The sequence below is a fragment of the Ruditapes philippinarum genome, unplaced genomic scaffold (assembly GCF_026571515.1).
Source record: "Ruditapes philippinarum isolate M1 unplaced genomic scaffold, ASM2657151v2 ctg2863_1_1_1_1, whole genome shotgun sequence".
NCBI lineage: Eukaryota > Metazoa > Mollusca > Bivalvia > Venerida > Veneridae > Ruditapes > Ruditapes philippinarum.
Genome location: NW_026863025.1, coordinates 21,952 through 46,569, shown reverse-complemented (window position 1 = coordinate 46,569; position 24,618 = coordinate 21,952). Strand labels below are relative to the sequence as shown.

The window sequence follows — 24,618 nt, the reverse complement described above, 5'->3', positions numbered from 1 at the left end:
ACTGATAGCGAACAGCATGGACCCTGATCAGGGATGGATCCATGCTGGTCGCAAACCCACTATATTGGTTTTGTCGTGACGCGGCTCATATATTATTTTTCAACGCGTTAAGATATCAATAAGAAACTCTGGTTAGCACTTTTGATATAAGTATTTCTTATGTTTCATGTTAAACTATTATGTTGTGGCATTATTTTTTAAACATATATGAATTTCTGAGACATTTAGCATTGATGCACTACAATTTGATAATTTTAAGAAGACGATGCCTAAAATAAATAAATTAGACTTATCCTTTTGTATCTGTCATCAAACACTTGGTTTATATCAACAGTTTTGATTGGCTTATTTTAGAGAATTTAGCCAATCAAAACTCTTGTGACATACTAACAGCAGGTGCTCGTCATTTGTCAACAAGAAAATATTTGCCCGATGAAAGACAAAACATTTTTTTTCAGGTAGGCATGAAGCATTTGTATTTAAATTTTGATTTATTGAAATTGTCATTAAAAATGATAAGAATAGTGTCCCCTTTATGTTTATAAGTCCTAATTTATAATATATATCATCGAGGATAAGACATAACGTTTTTCGACTCGACGACTGTTCGACTTCGAGTTTTCCTTTCTATCAGATTTATGACATAATTTACAGCCTTATTTATATAATTTTCTCATATTCATAATTGTAAAATAGATATTTTTTCACGTTTAATCCTAATAATTAATTGGACTATTTATTCCAATGTTATGCAAAGTGCTTCAATCAGAGCCATGTCTCTGCTTCAATCTTTGTAAAAGAGTAGCCTTAGCTACTAGGAGTCTTAGTCATAATACAGTGTCACTTTCAGTCACAAAGCATTTCGCAAACCTAGGTCTTCTACATTCTTTACCATCTCAAACGTGGTTTTCATGAAAAAAAAAGAATGAATGTGATGCAAGTTATAAATTAATGCTAGTAAATAACCTCCTTGTATCAGTTTAAAGCGAAAAACCCTCATCCTCTATACACTTTGGTTTAAATATTATATAGACTTTGGTTTAAACATTGGATTCAACAAGTTCTTGCAATTTATAATATGAAACCGGCAAACCCTAAAAGCGAGCTCGATTTATATATTTACCTTAAAATATTATGAAATAATCGTTCATTTTTATTTTACATTTTCCGTTGTAAAACTGTCATTCTGTATTTTATGTAACAAAAAGTTGCGATGTCATTGTGTCAATTCAGTACTTTCGACGAAAGTTTTCAAAACCATTCACTATCTAGCAGGTAGTGGTACATGCGTTACTGTAAAGCTTGCTTTGCGAGCAGGTCCTAAAGTGGCCAGCTCTTCAACCCCCTTAATAATCTCTTTCAAGTCTTAGACTTTAGTAAGGCTTTCATGCGATGAGCCATGAAAAAAAATCAAATCTATTGAAATGAAAAACTATGACATGAAGGTTGAAAGTTTGGTAGATGATAGGGGAGATCAGGTCTGTAGTATTAGATTGATCCTCTTCTTAGGCCATACTGGTTAATTGTAGGGAAGGGGACCATGCTTGAACTAATCAAAAGTTGTCTATTTGCTGATGATGTTGCCATTTTCTTAATCCTAGCATGCAGAAACTTTGAAAAGACTTAAATACAAATGTACCTTAGAAAAAGAGGGAGTTGGATTGGGACATCATCATGGAGTTAAATCCTTCCAGATGTTAAGTAATCAGGCTAATCCATGTGACAAGAAGGAAACATCCTATACCAACTAATGATTTTCTTCACAAAACTACTGTAGAGGGGGTAACATCGGCCAAATGGAATTATCAAATTATCTTTCATGGAACAAGCACATAAACAGGTCAACACAAATGGCAAACCAAACCCTTGGCTAATCTTACATGGTAATACAGGGATTTTTTCCAGGATTTTTGGAACATGACCCATACCCATGGAATAGGGAATTTCAGCAATGTTTTTGTTAAAAATTGGGAAAAATGCATGACTGAAACTTTGCAGTGATTAAATGAATGCAAACAATCACTGTCTGGGATGGCATCTTCAAACATTTGAACACTATTATAGTGAAGACGCCCTTATTTTCAAAGATTTTAAAATTCTTTATTCAATATTTTTATTTTGTAACTTTTAATTAGTGTGGAATATGACCCAATAACGGCTGTAAACTAAGCCAAAAAAAACCATGTAATATAAAGGTAAACTCAGAACCTCTTAAGGCCTTGGCATATGAGACCTTGTTCGGTCACAAAGTTCTAGAATATGCATCAGGATCTAAAGTCTAGATTCCCCATAATAATAATAAGTCAAACTCAAATTGATTAAAACTTTACAGGAATAATCAGTACCAAGTCTAGTTGTGCATATTGTCAACATTTTCTGGTTCTGTCATTCATGATTTTTGTCAGAGTTATGGCCCTTTAATATTTTTTTTTAAGGTTTGTCCAACTTTTCTTAATATACCACTAATGCAATTTCATAGAAACTTTACAGGATTGATGGTAGCTTAATTTCTTGTGCATATTGCACAGGTTTTTGGGTTGAATGATTTTTTGCCCCGTTATGGCTATCATGAGGCTACACTCATCACTCTTGTTTGAAATGTGTATCAATTATTGATCGACAGAAAAATATCAACAATACATCTATATTGTTTCTATCAATGACAGCTCTAGGCATTCTTCAGGCACTGACCAAAATTTGAACCCAAGACCTCTCAACCACATCACTTAAGGAGGTAACCAGAGAGCATGGCTGTTTGAATTGGCCTATACATCCTGTACCATTATTATTGTACCTATTATCACTAAACATCTCCACATTTTATTTATCATGTCATCACACATCTCAAAAATAACATCTTACACTAGTAAATTCCTAGGGTTATTTACAAAAAATATATGCACATACAAAAGTAAAAGTAAAATTGATGGCTTTCAATGCAAGAATCCATAGTCAATAAAGTAATCTATAGGTTTTATATACCACAAGTAAACATGTACATTGTATTTTACTGTTGTCTTTGATCAATTTTGGCCTTTACTTTTAAGTCAAAAGAGTAAATCTGTTTTTTTCTCTTTAGCATGGGCAATTATGTTTTATTTTCAAAAATCCATTAACATCAAAAGTCATGTAAGTAAATACTAGTTTGAGAACAGGTTTTTAGCTCGACTATACAAAGTATATGGAGAGCTGTCCTACACCCCCGGCGTCTGCGTCCAGATTTTAGATTAAAGTTTTGGTGCAGTAGAATATTTTTTCATTTCTTAAGGTATCAACTTCAATCTTCAAATATATGTTCCTTATCATAAACCCGTCTAATGTGACAAGGTTCATATTTCTAGCACCAATATTTCCAGATTTATCTCCCCTTGGCCTTTGAATTTTCCTTAAAATGATGTTATTTTTTACTGTTACTTCTTTATTTCTTAAGGGATCAACCTCATACTTCAAATATATGTACCTTATCATCATCCCCATCTTATGTGACAAGGTTCATAACTCTACCACCAATATTTTCAGATTTATCTCCCCTTGAACTTAGAATTTTCCTCAAAAAATACTATTTCTTACTGTTTCTTCTTTATTTCTTAAGGGATCAACCTCATACTTCAAATATATTTACGTTATCATCATCCCCATCTTATGTGACAAGGTTCATAACTCTAGCACCAATATTTTCAGATTTATCTCCCCTTGAACTTAGAATTTTCCATAAAATATATTATTTTTTACTGTTACTTATTTATTTCTAAAGGGATCAACTTCATACTTCAAATATATTTACGTTATCATCATCCACATCTTATTTGACAAGGTTCATAACTCTAGCACCAATATTGCAAGAATGATCTCTCCATAAAGTTAGATTGTTTTACTAGAAAAATGTTATTTTTTATTATAACTTTTTTATTTTTAAAGGTATCTACCTCAAATTTCAAATACTTATTCCTTATCATTAATTACTTTTTATGTGACAATGTTCATAACTCTTGAAGCAATATTTACAGATTTATCTCTCTTTGAACTTAGGATTTTCTTTAAGAAATATAATAACTTCTTTACTTTTTTAAGGTATCTACTTCAAACTTCAAATATATATTTCTTATCATTACACAAATGTTGTGTGACAAGGTCCATAACTCTAGCATGACTATTTCTAGAATTATTCCCCTTGATCTTGGAATTAATGTTAACAAATGTTATTTTTTTACTATAACTTAATACATAATTATACATAATGGATTTTTCTTTCATAGTTTTGTCCTCCTTACTGCGTCCAGTATTTTATTAGTCGAGCTTCGCTGTCTCCTGTGACAGCTCTTGTTGTACATTATTGTTAATCGTTTATTGGATTTATTTAATTAATAAATTTTTATGAATTAAAGGGTTAAAAGGTTATTGAACTTTGCTGGCTAAAATAATGTTACCCTATTTTGTTAAAGAAGTAGTATTTTATAAACTTATGTTATATTAATAATAAATTCATGTTTTTAATGTAAATCTGAAACTATCAGTATTGTATCAAATTGAAAATTATTTGACATAAAGGAAATATTGTTTAAGTTTTAACCAGATACTGCTCAATATCTGTTATTAACTGTTTGCAGTTGATATTAATCAATTATTAAGAATAATTCTACTGTTTTGAATTTTTGAAAATAATTAATTCCAATTTTGGAAAAGTTGGGATCTGTGAGTTTTATTGACAAATAAGAAAATTAGTATGAATAATTCACAACATTTATTTCATTACTTTTGTCAATATGGCTTTAGGGGATAGGTCATAATTTGCTTTCATTTGAATTAATTTGCTAGTGTCTTATATCTTAAAATTTCATTCATTAAATTTGACATAAGACATCAGTTTTAGACCCTGTGGCTATGTAAATTAGTATCATCCTAACTGTTCATAGTCTCGAAAACGTCATGTAACTGTTTTACAAATTACAGTATGATGTTTACTATAATTAAACTTATATACTTTGTATAATAAATTTTCCAAAACTTATGCTATTATTGTATGTAATGAAGTAATATTTTTTAAAAAGGTTATTTAATTGAACAGAAAATTTTGAAGAGTAGTCTTATTTTGGTTGTAAAATTTTCTGGAGGAAATTTCTATAATACTTTTTAAATAAATGGTGAAGACAAAAACACAAAATAATATGTTATATTTCTGTATAAAGTTCTGCATGCATGACACAAAACATATACATATGTGAATTCAGGGCCAGCCCAATCTGTTTAAACATTTCATGATGTTTAAGGATATCTTCATATTTACACTTCTATTAAAAATGGGTCTTAATTATGTTAAAACCAGTTCTTCATAACAATATATTTCCATAATAAACTAAGCATGACATTTATAAATAGAGACACAAAAAATAGTTCATGGTAAATGGAAATGCTGGCGGTGAAGTTAAACTATGTGACCAGTCATGTTTGTATATAATTTTTATTGTACATGCATTTAGGCCAGCAGTCAATTTTACATGTAAATTGTAACATATGTTGCCACATTGAAAATATGTTGACTAAATACAATATCATATGTTAGATTGTTTATAACATTTGTCATCTGTAAGATTGATATGTGACTGAATTAGTGTATTGAGCATTTTTCCATTATGACATCTTTATGTAACATTAGACTTGATTAGAACAAACAGGCAGAAGTAATTCAGTAATTGAAATAAGTTTACATTATGTTAACTATTTCTAGAAACATGTTCTTGAATGTTGCCATGTATAAGTTATTAAGCTTACAATATACATAAGTTGTTTTTATTATTCCCCCTCCCCCATTAAATGGGGAGGGGACAGTGTTACCCTTGTATGTGTATATGTTGGAAAAAGTAAATCCATTGTGTCCGGGCCATAACTTCTGCATGCATGATTGGATTTCAAAGCAAATTAGTACATACGACCATCATAAGTAGACAATATACCTCATGCAAGACCTGGGTCCCATACTCAAAGATCTAGGTCATAGCATGGTATTGAACTTATATTTTTCATTTGACAAGGGTCTTTAGGGCCATTATTTAGTCACAATAAATGTATAACCTAAAATGGCATTATGTAAATGGTTTTTGGTCTTAACTGGCATTTTTGAAATTATCTAGTACTAGTGGTTGTCAGTCAATTAAGTAGTTCAAAGTACATGTAGTAAAGTGATGGCACAAAACATGTATAAGTATTTTTACAAAAAATCATATAGATTTTGTGATGTTAAATTGGCTGTGAATTTTGATGTAATTTATATATTTACATTTATTAATGCAAAGTATACATAAGGTATTTAATGTTTTACCTATATTAGTAGTTAAACACAATTATAAGGTACACAAAAAAAGTGTACTAGCATATAAACTGAGGTCATAGACATTTCTTGGTTTCAATCCAGCTTGTATATATACAAACTGGTGCTTGCATGGGTATGGCATAGTTATCATCAGTTAATGGGGAAAAACACATGTCCACATGACTTTGTACCAAGCGCATTTGTAATTTAAATAATGTTGAAAATCGGCGTTTAACAAAAAACAGACAAACTTGCTGAAATTATGACAGGGATGTTGTGGTAAGAAAGGAATGTCAGTTTATCTGTAGAAATGTGAGTTAATTTTACCATAAAAAATCATACCTTGCCTGCTATAGCCAAAAGTATTAAAAAGTGTAAACAAGATGTTTGTTTACAGATATGGTTGACATAAACATCCTGGTAAGATGTTGGAACAATGAAATTTAGTGGTTTCATAAATTATAGTTTAATATTGTTTATACAGTTCATTCTATAATGTGCACATACATGTATTATGTACGGGTCAATTGTTCTTTAAAAAGTTATAATCTATACTCCCTGCATAACAAAAATGGCCGACTGGTGTTTTACCATCACAAATACACAGTAGTTTTACTTAATTAAAAAAAAGTTATAGTGATGCTACAGTCTTTTATGTTTACCATTTTAAGTTAAGTTATGAATAAATTCCATTAAGTAAAAAAGCCACAAAATGTCTGGTGAGAGATTGTAGATATACATATAGATGTTTGGCTTGGCTCTGTACTAGAAGAATAGGGAAGTTAGCATTGTTAGAGTGAAGGATTGAAAATTGAAATAATTCAGGAAGTTAGACATAGGAAGAAATGTTATATAAACAAGGATGTACTTATAGATGTGATCCAATGCAATTTGTTGATGGTATTAATGTATACTATAACTTTTTAGCAGCAATGAGATTGAATTTCTTTGAAGGGAAAGTAGATGTGCTTTTCTGATATATATCACCTGTAATGACTTTTTGCATTTTGATATCTGTGAACTAGACGTTTGAAATGATATAGTTTTGTATATAAGTCTGAAAAAGTGTTTCAATGTTGGACTAAAATCTGTTAAGTGTCTGAAGTAACTTTTCATGGAATTATAGTACAACATTTTTCCACATGGTTAAGCAGTGTTATTAGGGTTATATATTGGAAACATGTTTTGATGTTTAAATATTTCTTCCATTTTACAATGCCCGATAGAAAATAACTGCTGATAAATTAAATCCTTTAATTTAAGTTGACAATTTATGCCATATTCAAAGGCTTGTTTATTGTAAGTTTGTGCACAAGATGATATTAAGCTTGCTTTTTTTAGGTCATAGATTATATAATTGCCTATAACCATTTTGATAATATAGGTTAAGTATACGGTCATAAATATGCAAATGTTACACTTACAAAAACAATTTAACAAATTAGATTTTCTGTTCACAATACTATATGCAGCTAGGTGTTGAATTTATATGCATTTTATTACATAGTAAGTGACATTTTCATAGTAGTATATAAACATTGAAAGTATCACCTGACTATATGCATGCATTTACATACATTTAAAATACCTGGACACACAGGTAAGTAGGTAAACATTGAGTGAAGCAGTCAGTCATTTATACACATATTTACATGACTGTCGTCAGCTGAGGTATTATTGTACAAGGAATACTATATATAACACTTTTCCGACTGTTGTGTGCATTAAGTACATATTTCGGTTTTTGTGTGTGCGTGTTTTTGTTGTTGGTTTTTTTTTTTGCTTAATAATTTGAGAGAACTGTTGGATTTACATAAACCTGTAGATTTTGACCTGTCTGTTATGATATATAAACATTGATATGTGGACATATTTTGAAATTCTGTTTTGAGTCATAAATGAGGTGACTGTGTTACTGTGTGTTATTTTTTTTCCTGATATAAAGTAAAGATCAGTCATAGTGGTGTTGTATTTGATAAACACACACATTCTTTTAAATACAGATAAATGAACAGTTGGTAAACAAACGGCTGAGTCATCTATTTAATTAAAACAGGGACAATTGAAGTTTTATGTGTATTTTAATGGTAAAACTGCTGTAAAAACTGGTGTGTTGGAACATTTTATATTGGACATTTATTTCGTGATGGTATGTTATTAAACAATTTTATTTTGTTGAACTTGGCAAGGGTATATAAAAATTACATTGGAGGTTTTAAACATGTTGTAAAATTTACATATTTTGTTTACATGAACCAGATGTTAAGTTTGCACTTCACAGTCATTTTAATGTAATAAAAACAAACCTTTATGGATTAAGTTGAGAGCAGAAATCTTCAACATTTGTTCATTAAATAATGCTATTCTGTATTCTCTTTGACTACTAGTGGCTTTCATGTTTTAAACCTTTGCCATGCAAGATATCTTAAATGGTCTCATCCATATTTCAATCTGGATAAAATCATTCATCATTTTCATAGGGAAAATGTCATACTATGTAATTATTGAATAACAAACAGTGCAGGTCATGATCACACAACTTATCTTGGCCTGCACTGTTAGCATGGTACTCTGATTAAGTTGCCGCCATCAGGCTTTGGAGCAGTCAGAACATATTCTGTTAGGTGAATCAATTTTGTTTTTAATTTGAATACTGAAATCTCCTTAATTGACAATGATAGTGAACTATTTAGTATTGAAAGCAGCTTATAAGTTAGTTATGAGTGCAGATTTAGATGGGATTTAGGTTTTGGTTTTGTTCATTGAGACTTGCCAATATCTGTTATCATTTCCTATCACAAGTTAGGAAAGTATTATCTTAAATACACCTGTCACAACTTCTAGCTTTTACTTCATATCAGTTAAAAATTGTTCTTAAAAGATAAAGAAATACTTCATTGCAGTGGTAAAATGAAAATTCCTTATGCTTAGAAAATAAATAGTTGGAATTGTAAAATGAGAATTGTCCTATAATCTTGGTATTCATTATTAACAGAATGGCGATCCATATCATGGGTTAGAATGGTCTTGACAATATACTACAGTCTACAACCCAAGTGACCTTTGACCTTTTTATAATTTTCCGATGTGCACTTTGTCAAAAAGTTATGTAGCTCTGCCTCCCCTGTGTATGGCCGCTATATTTTACTGAAACTTTCTATTATTGTTATAGAATTTCAGACTCCTGTGTCCTGATTTTTATCTTTCCAGATTGAAAATTGTTTTAAACCATTACAATAAGGTATACTATACATGTAGAAATGCTTGATCTTTTTTTTTTACAATTCTTTTATCAGTGACTGATTGTGATAAAAGAGATTTCAAATAGCATTGAAAATTTCTATACACAATTGTAAATAGAATTATTAAAAAAAAATTATTGAAGGAAAAAAGGTAAACTAGTGTAATAATCTATTAAGTAAGGTGTCTCAACCCATGAATCATGGGTTTGGTCTCTATTGCAGTCAGAACCCTGATTTCTCGCATAACACCAGTACTCATGTTAGTTCCAGGAAACAAAGGTAGATAAGCTACATGAGCTACAAAACTAATATTTACGAAAGAAAAATTATCTTTATCCCCTATTTTATCTTCATAAATGTATCTTCACCTGTCATGTATTACGTTGACAATTTGACATATATGGTACATGTATATCAGGCAATATTGATTACACAATTATCACACTTTTATAAGACACAGACAGGTAATACTTTGGCAAGCTCGGTCACTACGATTATTTTCAGGATGGTCACCTACGCTTTTTATAGTGACAGATATAAAAATAGTCTACATAAAAACCTAACTACATGTATATTTTGACAACTGGACGAGGGTTGTTTTTCCTTTTTAATGGGATATTCTATTAGAAGAAATTCTGGTACATATGACAAAATTTGCAAATGGACAAGATATTAATGTGGTGTGGTGAGTTACAGTGCAAAACGGAACATGTGCTTGACAAGTGAATCTATGTTACAATAGCAGAAAGATAGGATATAAATGGTTTTTGACAATTTTGAAAGATTACATAGGTTCCTACTCACTGAGCGTGTATAGTGATTGATGATGTCTCCGTATTTACTGTTATACCAGTTGTTTTGTTGTTGTTCTGTTGTTGTTAAGTTGTTACGACAATGTTGTTTTTATTGTTTACGTAGATTTTCACTCATGACGTGATTTGAGCAAAGAAAAACTCTTTTTTGACTTTGTACCAGTTGACAACAGTGTAACCGATTTAATTTCTTTTCTATCATCAAAGAAAGTTTAATTGATGTGTTTGAAAGCATAAAAATAAAATTCTGTCTTAACAGGTACAATAAAATATGTACATACAGGAGAGAGTTAAATTTATATTACCTTTACCTGAATTCATAAAGTTATTAAAATACTGTAATTTAGACAAGTTTTAAAACGGAAAAAGGTTGGACATTTAAATTTAAAAAAAAGCAAATAAAAAGAACAACAACGTTGGATGTAGTGCTAAATTTACATTGTATTGCATGCTTTGCAAAATAATCAAAATGATTAATTTATGATAAAAATGAATCTAGAGAAATGCTGCTTTACTATAGAAATTTTTGATTGTAAATTTAACATAAAAATATATGAAAATTTATAGCTTCTGGTGTATTTGAATTCTTTGATATGGTATGACATGTATGATTGTGATCTTAAGTGACAAAATTCATAACATTCTGATTTGGATAGAAATACAGTAAAAGTTTCAGTCTGTATACATGCTAGTCATATGACTTTCAGAACCCATCTTCCGAACTTGACAAGTCCTTTCATTCTGCTTATGGCAGTTATTATAATAGAACAGTAAAATTATAACACCATTTTAGGTACCTAATTTAAACCATAGGGAAATGAAGCAATTTTTAAATAGTAAATTTCTTGCTCCAGAAAATCAGCAGTTTCCTAAAAAAAGACCAATCCATCCAGGAGGGTATATCATGTCATTTTACCCAGGATTGCTATTTTATAATTTTAAGTAAGATCAAAATGAAATGTTAAGCTGTTATGAAAAATAAACACTTTAATACATTTGTACTTGACAGTAATAAGTTACAATAAACATGGTGTTATTATGATGTAAACATTTAAAGTAAATGTATTCATAATGACTGTAAACATAGAGTGGTTTTGTTTATTTACAAATTAAATTAATTGCTAATATTCAGAGTAGTTTATGTTAATGTAGTAATGGGCATTAAATGGCCATTTTTATGGCTAATAATGGACAATAAAAATATTTGTGAGTGTCAAATAGTATGGTGAAATTTTTGCCTTAAGATTATAATGAACGTTATTAATACAATGTTGAATAGTTGAAAATAGTTGAAAAATATCTGTTATTTGTAAACTTTTGAGAATTCCTTTTTGATCTGAGGCTCAAAATTGCTTAGATACATTATAAATTACATTTCTCGTGAATTTTACAGCCTTTCCAAGAAATTGTATTTCTTTGCTAAGATATACTGTTATAAATCTTTTGATAAAAGCTTTTAATAGCTTTTAATCGTTCTGTTTTTGAGTTTGATAATGTTCTGCTAGTATAAACCTGCTGTTTTGACTTTGGGATTAGAGTTTACTCAATGTAAATGCATTGTAAGGCAATTACATTAATTGGGGCTTCCAAGGCTGAATGGTTAAAGTCGTTTACTTCAAAACACTTGCCTCTCACTGTTGTACACATGTAGGTTCGAGCCATGCCAGTATCTGTGAGAAAGCTATCCAGCAAGCTTACCGAACATCAGTGGTTCTACTCCGGTGCCTGATTGTGCCTGAAATAATGTACAGAGGGGCCTCTGGGTCTTCCTCCACCATTAAAGCTGGAAAGTCGCAATGTGACCTATACTGTGTAAAAGTGTGTTGGTGCAACGTTAAACCCAACGAAAAAAAAATAAAAAATTTCAAGTTGGATTTATTAAGTGTTTTCATCTCAAGTCATTTACCATTTGGTGTTGTTGTTATGACTTTTGCTAGGATAATGTTAATAACATAAAAGGTATCTGGCTAGTTTACATATTATAAGATTGTGGATCTCCAATGCCAGAACTAAAGACCGGCGGGACATCTTTGGTCTTTTACCAGCCGAAGCAGATAAAGTTTCCATATGTGACTGATCTGATAGGGCATTTTACGCATGATTGATTTTGTGAACTCTTGATGAAAAATTGATTAGCTGTAGTGGAGATAGTGGTAGAGAAAATGGAATTAATTCTAGTAATGCTGTGTAACTACATGACATCTCTCGAGATCAATGATGTAGCTCTAATACAAGCTATAATTACATTATCTTTTTGGAGGTCTGTCATTCATGGTGTAATAATTATGTCAATATTTATAATGATATATGGACTGTATTTATGTGTAAGATGAGTGTTTATGGATATATATTGTTTCATCTTTAGATGGTTTTATATTGTTTATTGTTTGATTTGAAATGGTTGTGCTGACTTGAAATCTTCATAAAATGTTTTACGTACATATTGATATACAGTACATGTACATATATATTGATATTTTTCCTTAAATTGATAGGTTTATGTATTGCTTTGTAGTGGTTTCAGTGTCTGTATATAATATACAAATGTATATTAATAGACTTGTTAGCCAATATCAGATGTAAGATAGTGGCTTCTATAATTGTGTCTCTTAAATTTGAATGAAATAGTTTTTCTATATTTCAAATACTGGTTTAGATTTTTTATTTCAAAGGAGTTAGTTTGGTAACTAAAAGTGATGAATATTTCATAAAATGTGCTTAATTTCTTTACAGTTTCACTTTCAGACTGGTGGACATATTTGTTGAATTAACATTAGAATTTGATAATTTTAATTTCATTTCCTTTGATAATTTTAATTTCAATTTCAGACTGGTGTAACAGCACAGTAGAAGAATGATTTCAAGGTAACAGACAGTGTCCTGTCTACTCTTTTAAAATCCTAGGACTCAACACTTGATATATTTTAAACTGTGGCTACTTCTGGACCAGTCTACAATATGTCCGACCCAGAGGAGATTACCATTGTTGGTGAGTATGAATTTTGTTGATTATTTCGTCTGTGTTATACTAGCTTTTGAGACAAGAAAACAAACAAACAAGTTGTTTGATTATAGTAATACATAAAAACCAAAGCAATATAAAATGCTGATAAATTGATATTGAAACTTTAAAACTTTAAAATCTATTTTTATACTTAATAAGATTGGTATGAAATATAACATGAGTCTTTTTATATAACAATTAATGAATGATAGATAGACTGAAATTCATTAAATTTGTCATATATTTTCACATATAGTATGACATTTATTTTTCAGTTCACAGTGCCAAAGGCATTAAAGGGAAGAAACCAGGTATTTTTCATTTCTTTTATTTTCTTTCTGTAAAGATTGTATTTGGAAAGGAAGAACTCATTAATCATAAAGAAATACAATGTAAGAAAAAAGGATGTTGAATGAATACAGAATTCAAAAATATCTATTACCCAATTTGTAACTAAGTTAGTAGGAATATATAGAAAAAAAAATCAATTTTTTATATATTTTGCATAAAATCTACGAAGCTTCTCTATGGTTGTGATAGTTTAACAAAGGAGATTTTCTTTAATTGAAATCAGAATGTTTTGAAATTTCTTTCTAAATTGTTTGCACATTTCCATAACTCATGTTTGAACTAAGTTCCTTTGTTTGGTGTAAAATTAAAACAGATGAGCTGTTGTAAAAAAATAATAGCATCAATACAAGACACACACATAAATATGCTTAGGGAAGTGGTTGCATTATTGTTAATATTTTTGACTAAATAGGTATAGTTTGTTGGAGATTTGCTATTTTCATGTCATATATCATGATACCACTTCTGGTTGGTCCAGGACGCAGGCTCTAGAATGATTAAAATAAAAATACATTTTTATGCGGAATTTAATTAGTTATTTAAACTGTGTATAAGAGGTATTGCATTTTGTGGAAAAAAACGAGCACTGATATGTGAAATATTTCATTTTTTCAGGCCGCCATAAGTTCTCTGTTATATTTGGACTGGGTGGTACAAAGTTCCGGACTGGTATTGTAAAAGACTCAGAGGGAAATCCAGACTGGAATGAAGAAACTATTGTGTAAGTACCAATCTATTTCTTTCTGTCTCTTTGTTTTAGCTCAGCTGAGGACAGGGTAACTTTGAACTTTATCCAGTGACTTTCTAAATTTTTAAGCTATGGCCCTTAAATTCGGACCAGAAGAACATCTTTATATTTGGTATACAACTTTGACCTTTGTACTCTATTGTTTCCTGTATCCATTTATGATTTCTTAAATCAAAATTTAAATTTCCAATTTACAACAATCTTAACTAATTTAGAGGATAGTTTCATTTTGCATTTGTTTTGTATTTTGATACCTGTCAACAACTTGAACTTTGTTGTACTCAAATATTTTATAGAGATACAGTTACTGTATTAAGATAGACCATAGAAGATTTTTTTTGTAATTTAGACGATGTAAGGCCCACGGCTGTATGTACGTAATGATTATATTGAAATAATAAAAAAAAACTCATGTGAAAATGACCGATATGAATTTAGATAAATGATCAGTAATAAATTATTCATCACTCAACAAATTGATCACTTTGGTGTTTTCCTTAAGGTAAAGGTATGAAAAAACAATAAAATAAAATGCATTGTTTGTAGATGGAGGGAGATTACCTGCAATGAAAATGCAGGCATTTATATTACCTTTTGAAGTTTCTCATTATCCAATATAGCGTTAAATGTCAAACAAAATAGTTGAAGGAAATTTTATGTTATCTTACACACTGCTCAACTCAAGTTAAAATAAAGATGTTTAAAATGTGGTTTATCTAGTACAATAGCATGAATGGAGAAGTTCATTTAAATTTTATCACATAGTTAAAACTGCCTATTATGGTACAGTTTATGCAAGTATCAGCAAATTTCATAAATAACTTAATAAAAGATTTAAGTAAAGAAATAAGAGCATGAATTTTTATTTACATTTTATTTCTGCATAAATGATATTGATAGAAATTTTTTTCTATACTTTCAGTCTTCAAATTTTTGTTTGGGCATTATTTTCCTGATTTGGCAGAATTTGTGGTTGAAAATTTCTCAAATTGTGCAAAAAAGACCAAATCATTAATAAGCAGATTAATTATACAAATCGCAGATGATACAATAAACATTATATGTTATTTTGGTTTTGGAGTGATATATGTGGATATATTACCTGTCAAGATTTTATATCACCCGAGCCGTTAGGCGAGGGTGATATTTTATCTTGGCAGGTAATATATCCACATATATCACTCCAAAACCAAAATAATAATTTTATTACCCTTCCCCTGCCGAGTTAAGACGATTTTAAAATAAATCATTGCTACTTCAAATGAAACGTCGAAATAAGATTCCCTTTAGGGTACCCCTTCACCACAACATGACGTCACATAAATACATGACGTATTTTCTTTCGAACCTAACGAATGTAAACAAGAGAAAGGAGTAGTCTGTTGAACGCACTTTTTTTGGAATTAATATCAAGCTTTCACAAGGTCATATTTGTTTTCAATTTTGATGAGAATATGTATCATTACTGTATTTTGGTAAATATTTATCATTTGACAGTTAAAAAGTGCTTGTAAATCGGAATTTACATCGCGTAAAATCAAACAGTACGCGCATCGCCACAACGCATGTTGTTTACAACGTGGGGTACGCAACGGGGAAATTTAGTGAGTATATTACCCGTCTGGCTCGGTTATATCAATTTCTTTCGGGTGATCAATATCCAATCAAAAAGGCGGAAAAAATCTGGAAGGGTAATAAATTCTTTTTATTTCTTACATGAAATTTATGTAACTGTGCAATTTCTGCATAGTTGCCATCCATAGAGCAATAACCACAAAGTGCAAATTCTTCTCCAGAACAATCTTGTCTCTCAGGAAATGTTGCTGTGGAGAGGATGCAATGTATTGAGATATTTACAATTTAGTTGTAGATATCACAGTGCTTTAGTTGATATATATATTTCTTATTTCAGACATGTGGCAAATGTCTTGGATCAGGTGTTCTTTATTGTAACAGAGAAGGATGATATTTTAGGACAAATCAGTATTCCAGTGACTTCTCTAAAAGCATTAAAAGGTCAGGCCAAACGTATGCCATTACAGCCTCACAAGAAGTGCCCTAATCCTCAGGGAGAACTTGTATACCAGTGCTATGTTTCTAAATATAGACCTCCAGGTGAACATCTACCAATTATCAAAGGAATATCGCAAACTCCGCAAGATGTTCAGCCCCGATCAGCGTTTCAAAGATTGCGGAAACGTATGGCATCTCCTGTCACGCAGCGTAGAAATAAGAGGGATGATAAGAAAGAACCAAAGTCAGGATCTTTAGCAAACTTTAATAAGAAATTTTCAAGATCTATACAAGATCTATTCTCATTTAACAAATTCAGTGCCAGTGAATCTATCAATGTGGATGACAATGTATCTATAAGTAGTAAATCTAGTACAAAGAAGGACAAAAATAAAAGGAGATTTAGTTTAAGTTTTCTCAGTGTGAGTAACGATTTAGACAGAGCGGGAGATGACCCATCTATCGAAAGTTGTACTCCAAATTCCGGCCCTATAGATCAACCAACGAGATTAACGATTGAAGGGAGAAATTTAGGCGTTGGAAAATCGGACATTTTATCATTAAAAATAGCTGGTTGTGACTGTACTGACACTATTGAGTTTGAATCATCAAGTAGGATATACTGTACGACTCATTTCTGGAAAGTTTGTAAAGGTGCAGTGATAATTGACACAATCTCAGGGGGGATAGGAACTTTAAAGGATGGATTTTGTTTTTATGAAGAACTTGATGCAAATGAAAATTCAAGTACGAATCCTTTTGAGAATGACAAAGATGAGGTTAAAGACCAGTTAGGTCCTGATGAGCAGATAGATTTTTCTATAGGAGGAAAAGAAATCAAGGTTTGTATAGCAGTTTTGTACTCATGATACAGAGAAATCAGTACATGTCTTTGTAACGGTAGAATTGCAGCAGCCTTGAGATGGTTTAAATATATTAAAATTCAATAAATCTTGAGTAGAATTTATTATTTACAGTTTAAGAATGGAATTAAAATCTCTAGTAGTTAAACCATATACAAATGAAGATATACATTTGAAATTTTCAGTCTGGCTCGAACACAGTGCCTAGAATAAGAAATTCTGCAGTCATAGATACCAGTACACCGAATCGTTCACCCAATACTTCTACTCCCACTGTTCAAGGTCGCTATCAGAAGAAACATGCTAGAAATGCTAGTGAGTCAAAACTTGTAGCTGCTGTAACAGCCAATCAAACTCCTGTTGAACGTAAGTTTACATTCATGTAGAATATTCTTAATAAGAAGTCCTTTTTTAAATCATTCCCCTTGTTTCAAAAATGGCATTGCTACTTTCGTTACAAAACTAATGCTAGTGTATAAGAAAAAGCTTTAGCAAAGGTTCTTCTGTAAAGCTAAGATATAATTAGAATTGTAAAAATCACTGGTTTAAAATAATTTGCCTCTCACTGTTCTTATCCCTAGTAGGACTTTATAAATGAATTATTTTATGTTACCAAAGATATGAATTGAATGCAGATAAATTGAGTGTGCTCTGTTTTATAGATGTGTCAAAGGAACAACTTCAGGCAAAAATATTCCAACTGGAGATAGAAAATGCAGGTAAATATTATTTTACATTGTTGATGTTAATAAGTTCACTATGAGTATTTTTACTTCATACTTTTCTAAATGTGCTTATTTTACCATAGATTTTACCTTTTAAACTAAATAAAGATATTTTTGGTGTATGTTTGGAATTGATCTTTGATCATTACAAAATTTTAGTATTTCTTGAATGTTACCTTTTACGAGATGTTTTAGATGTCACAATTTAATTTTAGTTTAGCTTTATATCAACAGAGCTCTTCAGAAAGCAAAAGTATTTATAACTAAAAACAAAATAATAAAATACTGAATATTATCTTTACATGGGGACTGAAAACTATCTTTACATAGGGAATTCACCTCTCACTTCTGGAATGTTGGAACTGTCAGGTTTTATATTTGTGAAGAGATTTCAATAATCAAAGTACTGAAAGTCAGCAACCTGGCTCTTTACTGATGATATAGGCAGTTCTTTATAACAGCTAACATTCTTTTTTTGTTGTCTTTTTTTGTTTTCAGCATTAAAGAAGGATAATGTAGAAATGAAGTCCTACATTGATAAACTGGTAGCTAAGTGTATGTTACACTGTCCCGAGGCACTTGCTCAGGAAGATGATGAGAAAACAAAATTATTTGTGCTATGATATACCCGATGAAGAATACATTGATGAATATTTGTATGGCATGCAATCTCATGTGTTATCTGTTTTACTTGAAATCATGTTGAAAATAGTGACACCAGCAAATCATGTTGAGAATAGTGACACCAGCAAATCATGTTGAAAATAGTGACACCAGCAAATCATGTTGAGAATAGTGACACTAGCAAATTATGTTAAGAATTATGACATCAGCTAATCATGTTGAGAATTATGATATCAGCAAATCATGTTGAGAATTATGATATCAGCAAATCATGTTGAGAATTATGATATCAGCAAATCATGTTGAGAATTATGATATCAGCAAATCATGTTGAGAATTATGATATCAGCAAATCATGTTGAGAATTATGAAATCAGCAAATCATGTTGAGAATTATGACATCAATAAATTATGTTGATAATGCTGACATCAGCAAATCATGTTAGAATAACATCATTAAGTCATTTTTAGAATAATGACACCCACAAATCATGTTGAGAATAATAACACCAGTAATCGTGTTGAGAATAATGACACCATAAAATTATTATGAGAATAATAATGCAAACAAATCATGTGAGAATATGACACCAGTGATCTTGTGGATAATAATGACACCATCAAATCATTATGAGAATAATGGTACCATCAAATGATGTTGCGAATAATGACATTTGCAAATCATGTTGCGAATAATGACACCAGTAATTGTGTTGAGAATAATGACATTAACAATCATGTTGATATAATTACACCAGCAATTCATGTCAAGAATAATGACACCAGTAAGTTATTTTGCTAATAATGACATGAACAATCATGTATTTCAATGAAGCTAAAATGTCATACTCGGAAAGGAATATTTAGATGGCTCCAAATCTGAGTATAAAAATACAAATGTATGTTTCTTTGGTGTTGATGTCATTTTTTCTTACCTGGAAAATCTGTATGATTAAAAAACTTAGATGTTTTAGGTTAACTTTTTTAAAAAAGGATACAATTTTAAGACACATTATTAAGTATTGTTATTTACATTATTTTTAAAAAAAAGGTTATGCACCTTTTAGGCTGACTGTTGATGCAAAAGACAGAGTTCTGATATTTTTGTTTTAAAATACTGTCAGAGTGTGGACTGATAAAAAGTTTAGAGATGGGAAATTGTGTTTAATCAGAAATGTGTTACTGAATGAATGTTTATAATTGAGTGCTATAAGTTAACTTTTGTACAATGTATAATTTATTGTTTAGTCAAGTCTGGCAAGTATTGGTAAATGAAGTATATGCTATTTCATAGTGACAGGAATCTCATTGCATTATAATAGTTAATTGGCAGTTCAAATGTATATATTTTTTCTGTAAAATTTACTCTCTTTGCTGCAAGATCTGTAATTGTATAATGATGACTAGTTTAATTTCCTTAGGATATTTTAAGAACTGTTGGAATTTACCTTAAAAAATAACATACTTATTTTTATACTTAAGTGTAATAGCATTAAATATAAAATTGAGCATATTTTTATTTTACATCCATGTTTTGGTAAAATGCTAGTGAGATAAATCTACATGAAAAAAGATCTGAGTTTTTTGTTTATGTTTTTTTTTAAAAATATTTTAATGAAAGAAAACAAATGTGTTTCCAGTTACCTTATATTTTTATGATTTTTTTTTACTAATAATATGGCTGTGTATAAATGATTGCGTTTTATATAACCATAATCCTCATCAAGCATTGAAGGTTATATAAGATTAAAACCATTTCTACATGGTCATATAACCAGAAAAAAACCTTCAAAAATAAAATTTCAATAATGATTAAAAAATTACAACATCAGCAACTTCAGACCATTAATGTATATCTTTAATATGTATGGATTTTTTTTCTGTAATTTAAATTTTGTTGTTTTGTCAGATATGTTGCTTGTATTAGTCTGGTTGCATTTTGTTGTTTCTTCTTTATAGAGATGTAAAAATTATAGTGCTAACAGAAATATATAGCCTCATACATTAAGTACACATATTAATTTATAATATATTTTTGTTTATTCTCTATATCTTGAATGCAATTTTAAATTTTGTCTGTATGTGAAAATACTGAATAATTACATTCAAATACATCCTGTTTGGCTCAGTCTGCTGTGCTTAAGAATAGCAAACTTAACATACAAGAATATGAGCCCATGGTATAACAATGTTATTTTGATTAAAAAATGTCAAATCTCATTTACTAGTAGGGTATAATTTCTATGTGGAGAATCTGGCGGTTACCTATTGACAATACTGATACAGAGTACAGGAACCCTTGTTAGGTATATTCCTACAGGTAATATCTACAGGTAGTATATGTGAAATGCCGTTAAATTGACACTAAACTACAACATAACTAAATAAGAAAGAAACAATATTATATTAAATGAATTTTCAAAAACATTGGTTCATAAACTTTTTCAAAGGAAGTACTTTGTATTTGAATTTTTTTTTTGTTGAATTAGTTGTTTTCAATATTGTGTTACATTTTTTTTAAATTATGTCTTTGAAATGGCAGGTATCAAACCTATGCATGATTGTTACCTTTGAATTTTTTGCAAATTTTGTGCCAATAAATAGTTGTTGTTGTTCTTTAATTATTTGAAGGGTACCGGTAGACATCTTAAAGGTTGTGCTGAGATAAATATTACCCTGTGTTTAAAAATTATACAAATACTAGTATATTTATACGAATGTGTTTGTATGGAAATAAGGAAGATTGAAAGAATTTTTTACATTCTATGTATGAAATGATAATGTGTTCATGAAAAGTTTAATGAAAATAATCAGACCATTTCACATTGTGATACTGGTATTCATGCCAGTTTACTCTTAAATTGTTCAATCTTTATCAAATAATGCCATCTTGTATATATTTCATAACAGGGTCTCTGCTAACAGGTTTCTTATTTGAACATGACATATTCATCTTCTATACTGATAAAACAAGGTCTATTTTTTCCCCTATGTTATTTCATTCTTAATATACTCGTACATTGTATCTTATTGGTTACTTTTATACTTAAGTATATGATCGTTACTATCTGGTAACTATGATCGTTACTATCTGGTAATATTTAGAGCTGTGTTTTGATAACTACTGTTACTTATGTTAGACATGAAATAATTAATGCAGGGTTTCTTGGGTTTCTTTTCAATAATTTGTCTGTGACTGACTGATGTTTATCAATCCATGTCGGAATAATCCCAGTCATGAAGATGTAGACATGTCCTGATGCAAATTATTTATTTGAAATGATAATTTAAATGATATTTTAATATATTCAAATGATAATTTGTTTCAGCTTGATGGTTCATTGGTTAGGGGTATACTGATAAATTGTTCGACCACAGCTCTCTAATGCAACCAATACACAATAGTAATATGACATTTTCTGACTAACATAGTGAATTTCAATCTATCCTCATAATTATATAATCTTTGTCATATATGTTTAAATCATGTTATAGGCTGGAACAAGAATTTGATTCTGTCAAACTAATTTATTTGATAAATTGTTTTGTACTTATTTTACGTGCTGCTAAAGTTGATAATTTTATTTTTATCATCGCTGTGTAATAGATCTGTTCACATTTTTTTTTCTCTCTTTATTTTATTGTTGTACATGTAAAGCATGAACTGTTATTTTTTTATTTTGAATATCTTATTTTGATAAAAATTCATATCATAGAATACAGTGGTTGTGAACTCTGCTCAAATTCTTCTTTCTGACAGCTGTTATCCTGACATCATAGTGTGCCCATTTTTTGTTTGAAATGATTAATTTGTTCCCTGTTACACATATTATGCACAATATAATTGAAAGGTTCCTTTGCCAAGAACCATGTTAACTTTCAAGTTAAATGTCAAGAGCTATCAATAATCAATGTTAGTAAGAACTGTTTAAAATATATGAGCCGCATCACAACAAAACTAACATAGTGCGTTTGCGACCAGCATGGATCCAAGCTGTTCGCTATCAGTTTCTCTACTTGTAATAGAGATGGTAAGCGAACAGCATGGATCCTGATCAGACTGCGCGGATGCTGGTTGCAAACGCACTATGTTGGTTTTGTTGTGACGCGGCTCATATTGTTTTTAACTCGTTATTTTACTCAATATGCATATGTTCTTATGCTGAAAGACTACTTTGTAGTTTCCGATTTTAAATGTTGCTATCGACAATTGATACAAATTTTAACTGATAAATGTGTTGCAGTGTAAAGTTAACTAAAATGTCTAATGATAATTGTGTATAGGTAAGAAAAAAAAGTTAAAAAATTATCTGCTATTTTGTTCTATAAAATTGTGTTTTTTCTTTCTTTCAAATTTGACTGTTTTCAGATTTGTCCTTTTGCACAAGAATATATTTATGGTTTTATTTTGTTATTTAGAGCTAGAAGTTGAATGTTTTTCTGTATAAATTGGTTATTTATTTATCACATGATTTGAAAAGCAAATGCTTTGATTTGTGTTTGTTTTTAATATAGAAGTAATATGTTTATCATTCAAGAGAATCTGTTTATATTGAACTTATCAAGGTAAAATGTGACAACGAACTGGTAAAAACTCAGTTACAAAGTTAAGGGGGAGAACTTGCATGATATGAAATTAAGTTGTAAGGGGGGTTGGGAGAGGAAAGAGGACCACTAGATTGTTGAAACTAACTCAGTTGGATAATAAAGGGGGACAAAGTTTAATCGAGGTAAAGTCTAAGTTGATACTTAGCTGTTTATTACTATGAAATATATAGACAGTCTGTCTAAACATAATGAACTGTCAATGTTAGTAATTTGCAAAAATACTAAGGCTTTCAATTAAAAGATAAAAAAGCACATCTGTTATTTTATTTTTTTTTGCAAAGTCAGAATTATTATGAGTCTTATCTGTTTTTATTGAATAGCTTGTTTAAAAGTATGCCAGTAACTCAAAATAACAAAAACATATGTAGAGAAATGGTAAAACTGATGTCCTCACCAAATCTTGCTTTGAGTTTCAAGACCCATAACTTGGTTTTACCTGCCCTTTTATTATATAACAAGTGTTTAATATCCGTAAGGTGTGATTTTCTTGGGCTGGTACCCAAAAGGTTTTAATTAATTTCATTAACTTTTCATCTTCGCATAGTTTGGATTTTATAAAATTATCATTGACAAGATACATTCACTGATCATACAAGAAACTTTTATTTAAGTCGGTTTACATATTACAAGAAACATTAGCTAATAAGCTATTTACCGAATTAGATTGTTTTGACATAAATTTAACCTGTCAATTAAATCCTATAGCAAGTACACCCCACCCACCAATTTTGTTTTTCTCAATAATGTAAGTTTATATTTTCTTTGTTGATTTTAAAGAAAGAATAGAAAACAGTGACTGGTTTGGGTAAAAAGGGTATGTATGTGTTTGGCAGTCTATTTTATCAGCATCAGTGACTTTACATGCTGATGTTAAACATGATGTGTATTCTGCAATTATATTATTATATTTATGGATCTAATAAATATATTGTAATAAATTTTAGTTTTGAATTTTTTTATTTCCCTCAACAGTTGGTTATATAGTATATTGCCTTGGCTGTCAGTCTGTTCAAAATTGTGTCTTGATAGATAATTAAAGGCTCAGAAAAGACGTTCTGTATATCGTGTCTGTCGGTAGCTGGAGGTATAAATCACAAGTACAGGTCAAAAATAAAGTTTTTATCATGCCCCTGCCTGGCGGTGGGGGATGCATTCAGTAATAATCACAGTATGTTTGTGTGAAGTATATACACATGTCCAGTCAGTTACTTTTACATGGAAGATTGGATTTCAAAATAAGCTGGTACACAGGTGTGAGTCTTGATGTGCAAGACCGAGGTCACTGGCTCAAATGTCATGATAGAATGGATTGAACTTGATG

The 24,618-nt window shown here is 30.2% G+C and overlaps 1 protein-coding gene across 2 annotated transcripts; it reads left to right on the top strand.

Annotated features, from left to right (window-relative positions):
- Positions 1-351: 351 nt before the first annotated feature.
- LOC132720927 (uncharacterized) lies at positions 352-24,240 on the top strand. 2 transcript variants are annotated; one of them, XM_060705173.1, is made up of 8 exons: positions 352-458; positions 13,191-13,350; positions 13,641-13,676; positions 14,332-14,437; positions 16,377-17,319; positions 17,526-17,706; positions 18,003-18,059; positions 18,564-24,240. In XM_060705173.1, exons 2-8 carry the CDS (start codon positions 13,320-13,322, stop codon positions 18,686-18,688), a joined length of 1,479 nt encoding a protein of 492 aa, XP_060561156.1. In that variant the 5' UTR covers positions 352-458; positions 13,191-13,319; the 3' UTR covers positions 18,689-24,240. The 2 variants fall into 2 exon arrangements, with proteins under 2 accessions (XP_060561156.1, XP_060561155.1); XM_060705172.1 differs by lacking the exon at positions 352-458 and adding an exon at positions 8,045-8,456.
- Positions 24,241-24,618: the final 378 nt, after the last annotated feature.

Bases quoted from the DNA above. Each gene is read 5' to 3' on its own strand.
- LOC132720927 (XM_060705173.1), top strand. From the start codon at position 13,320: ATGTCCGACCCAGAGGAGATTACCATTGTTG. The intron at 17,320-17,525 runs GTTTGTATAGCA...TGAAATTTTCAG, and splicing joins TAGGAGGAAAAGAAATCAAG to TCTGGCTCGAACACAGTGCC. The intron at 18,060-18,563 runs GTAAATATTATT...TTTTGTTTTCAG, and splicing joins ACTGGAGATAGAAAATGCAG to CATTAAAGAAGGATAATGTA.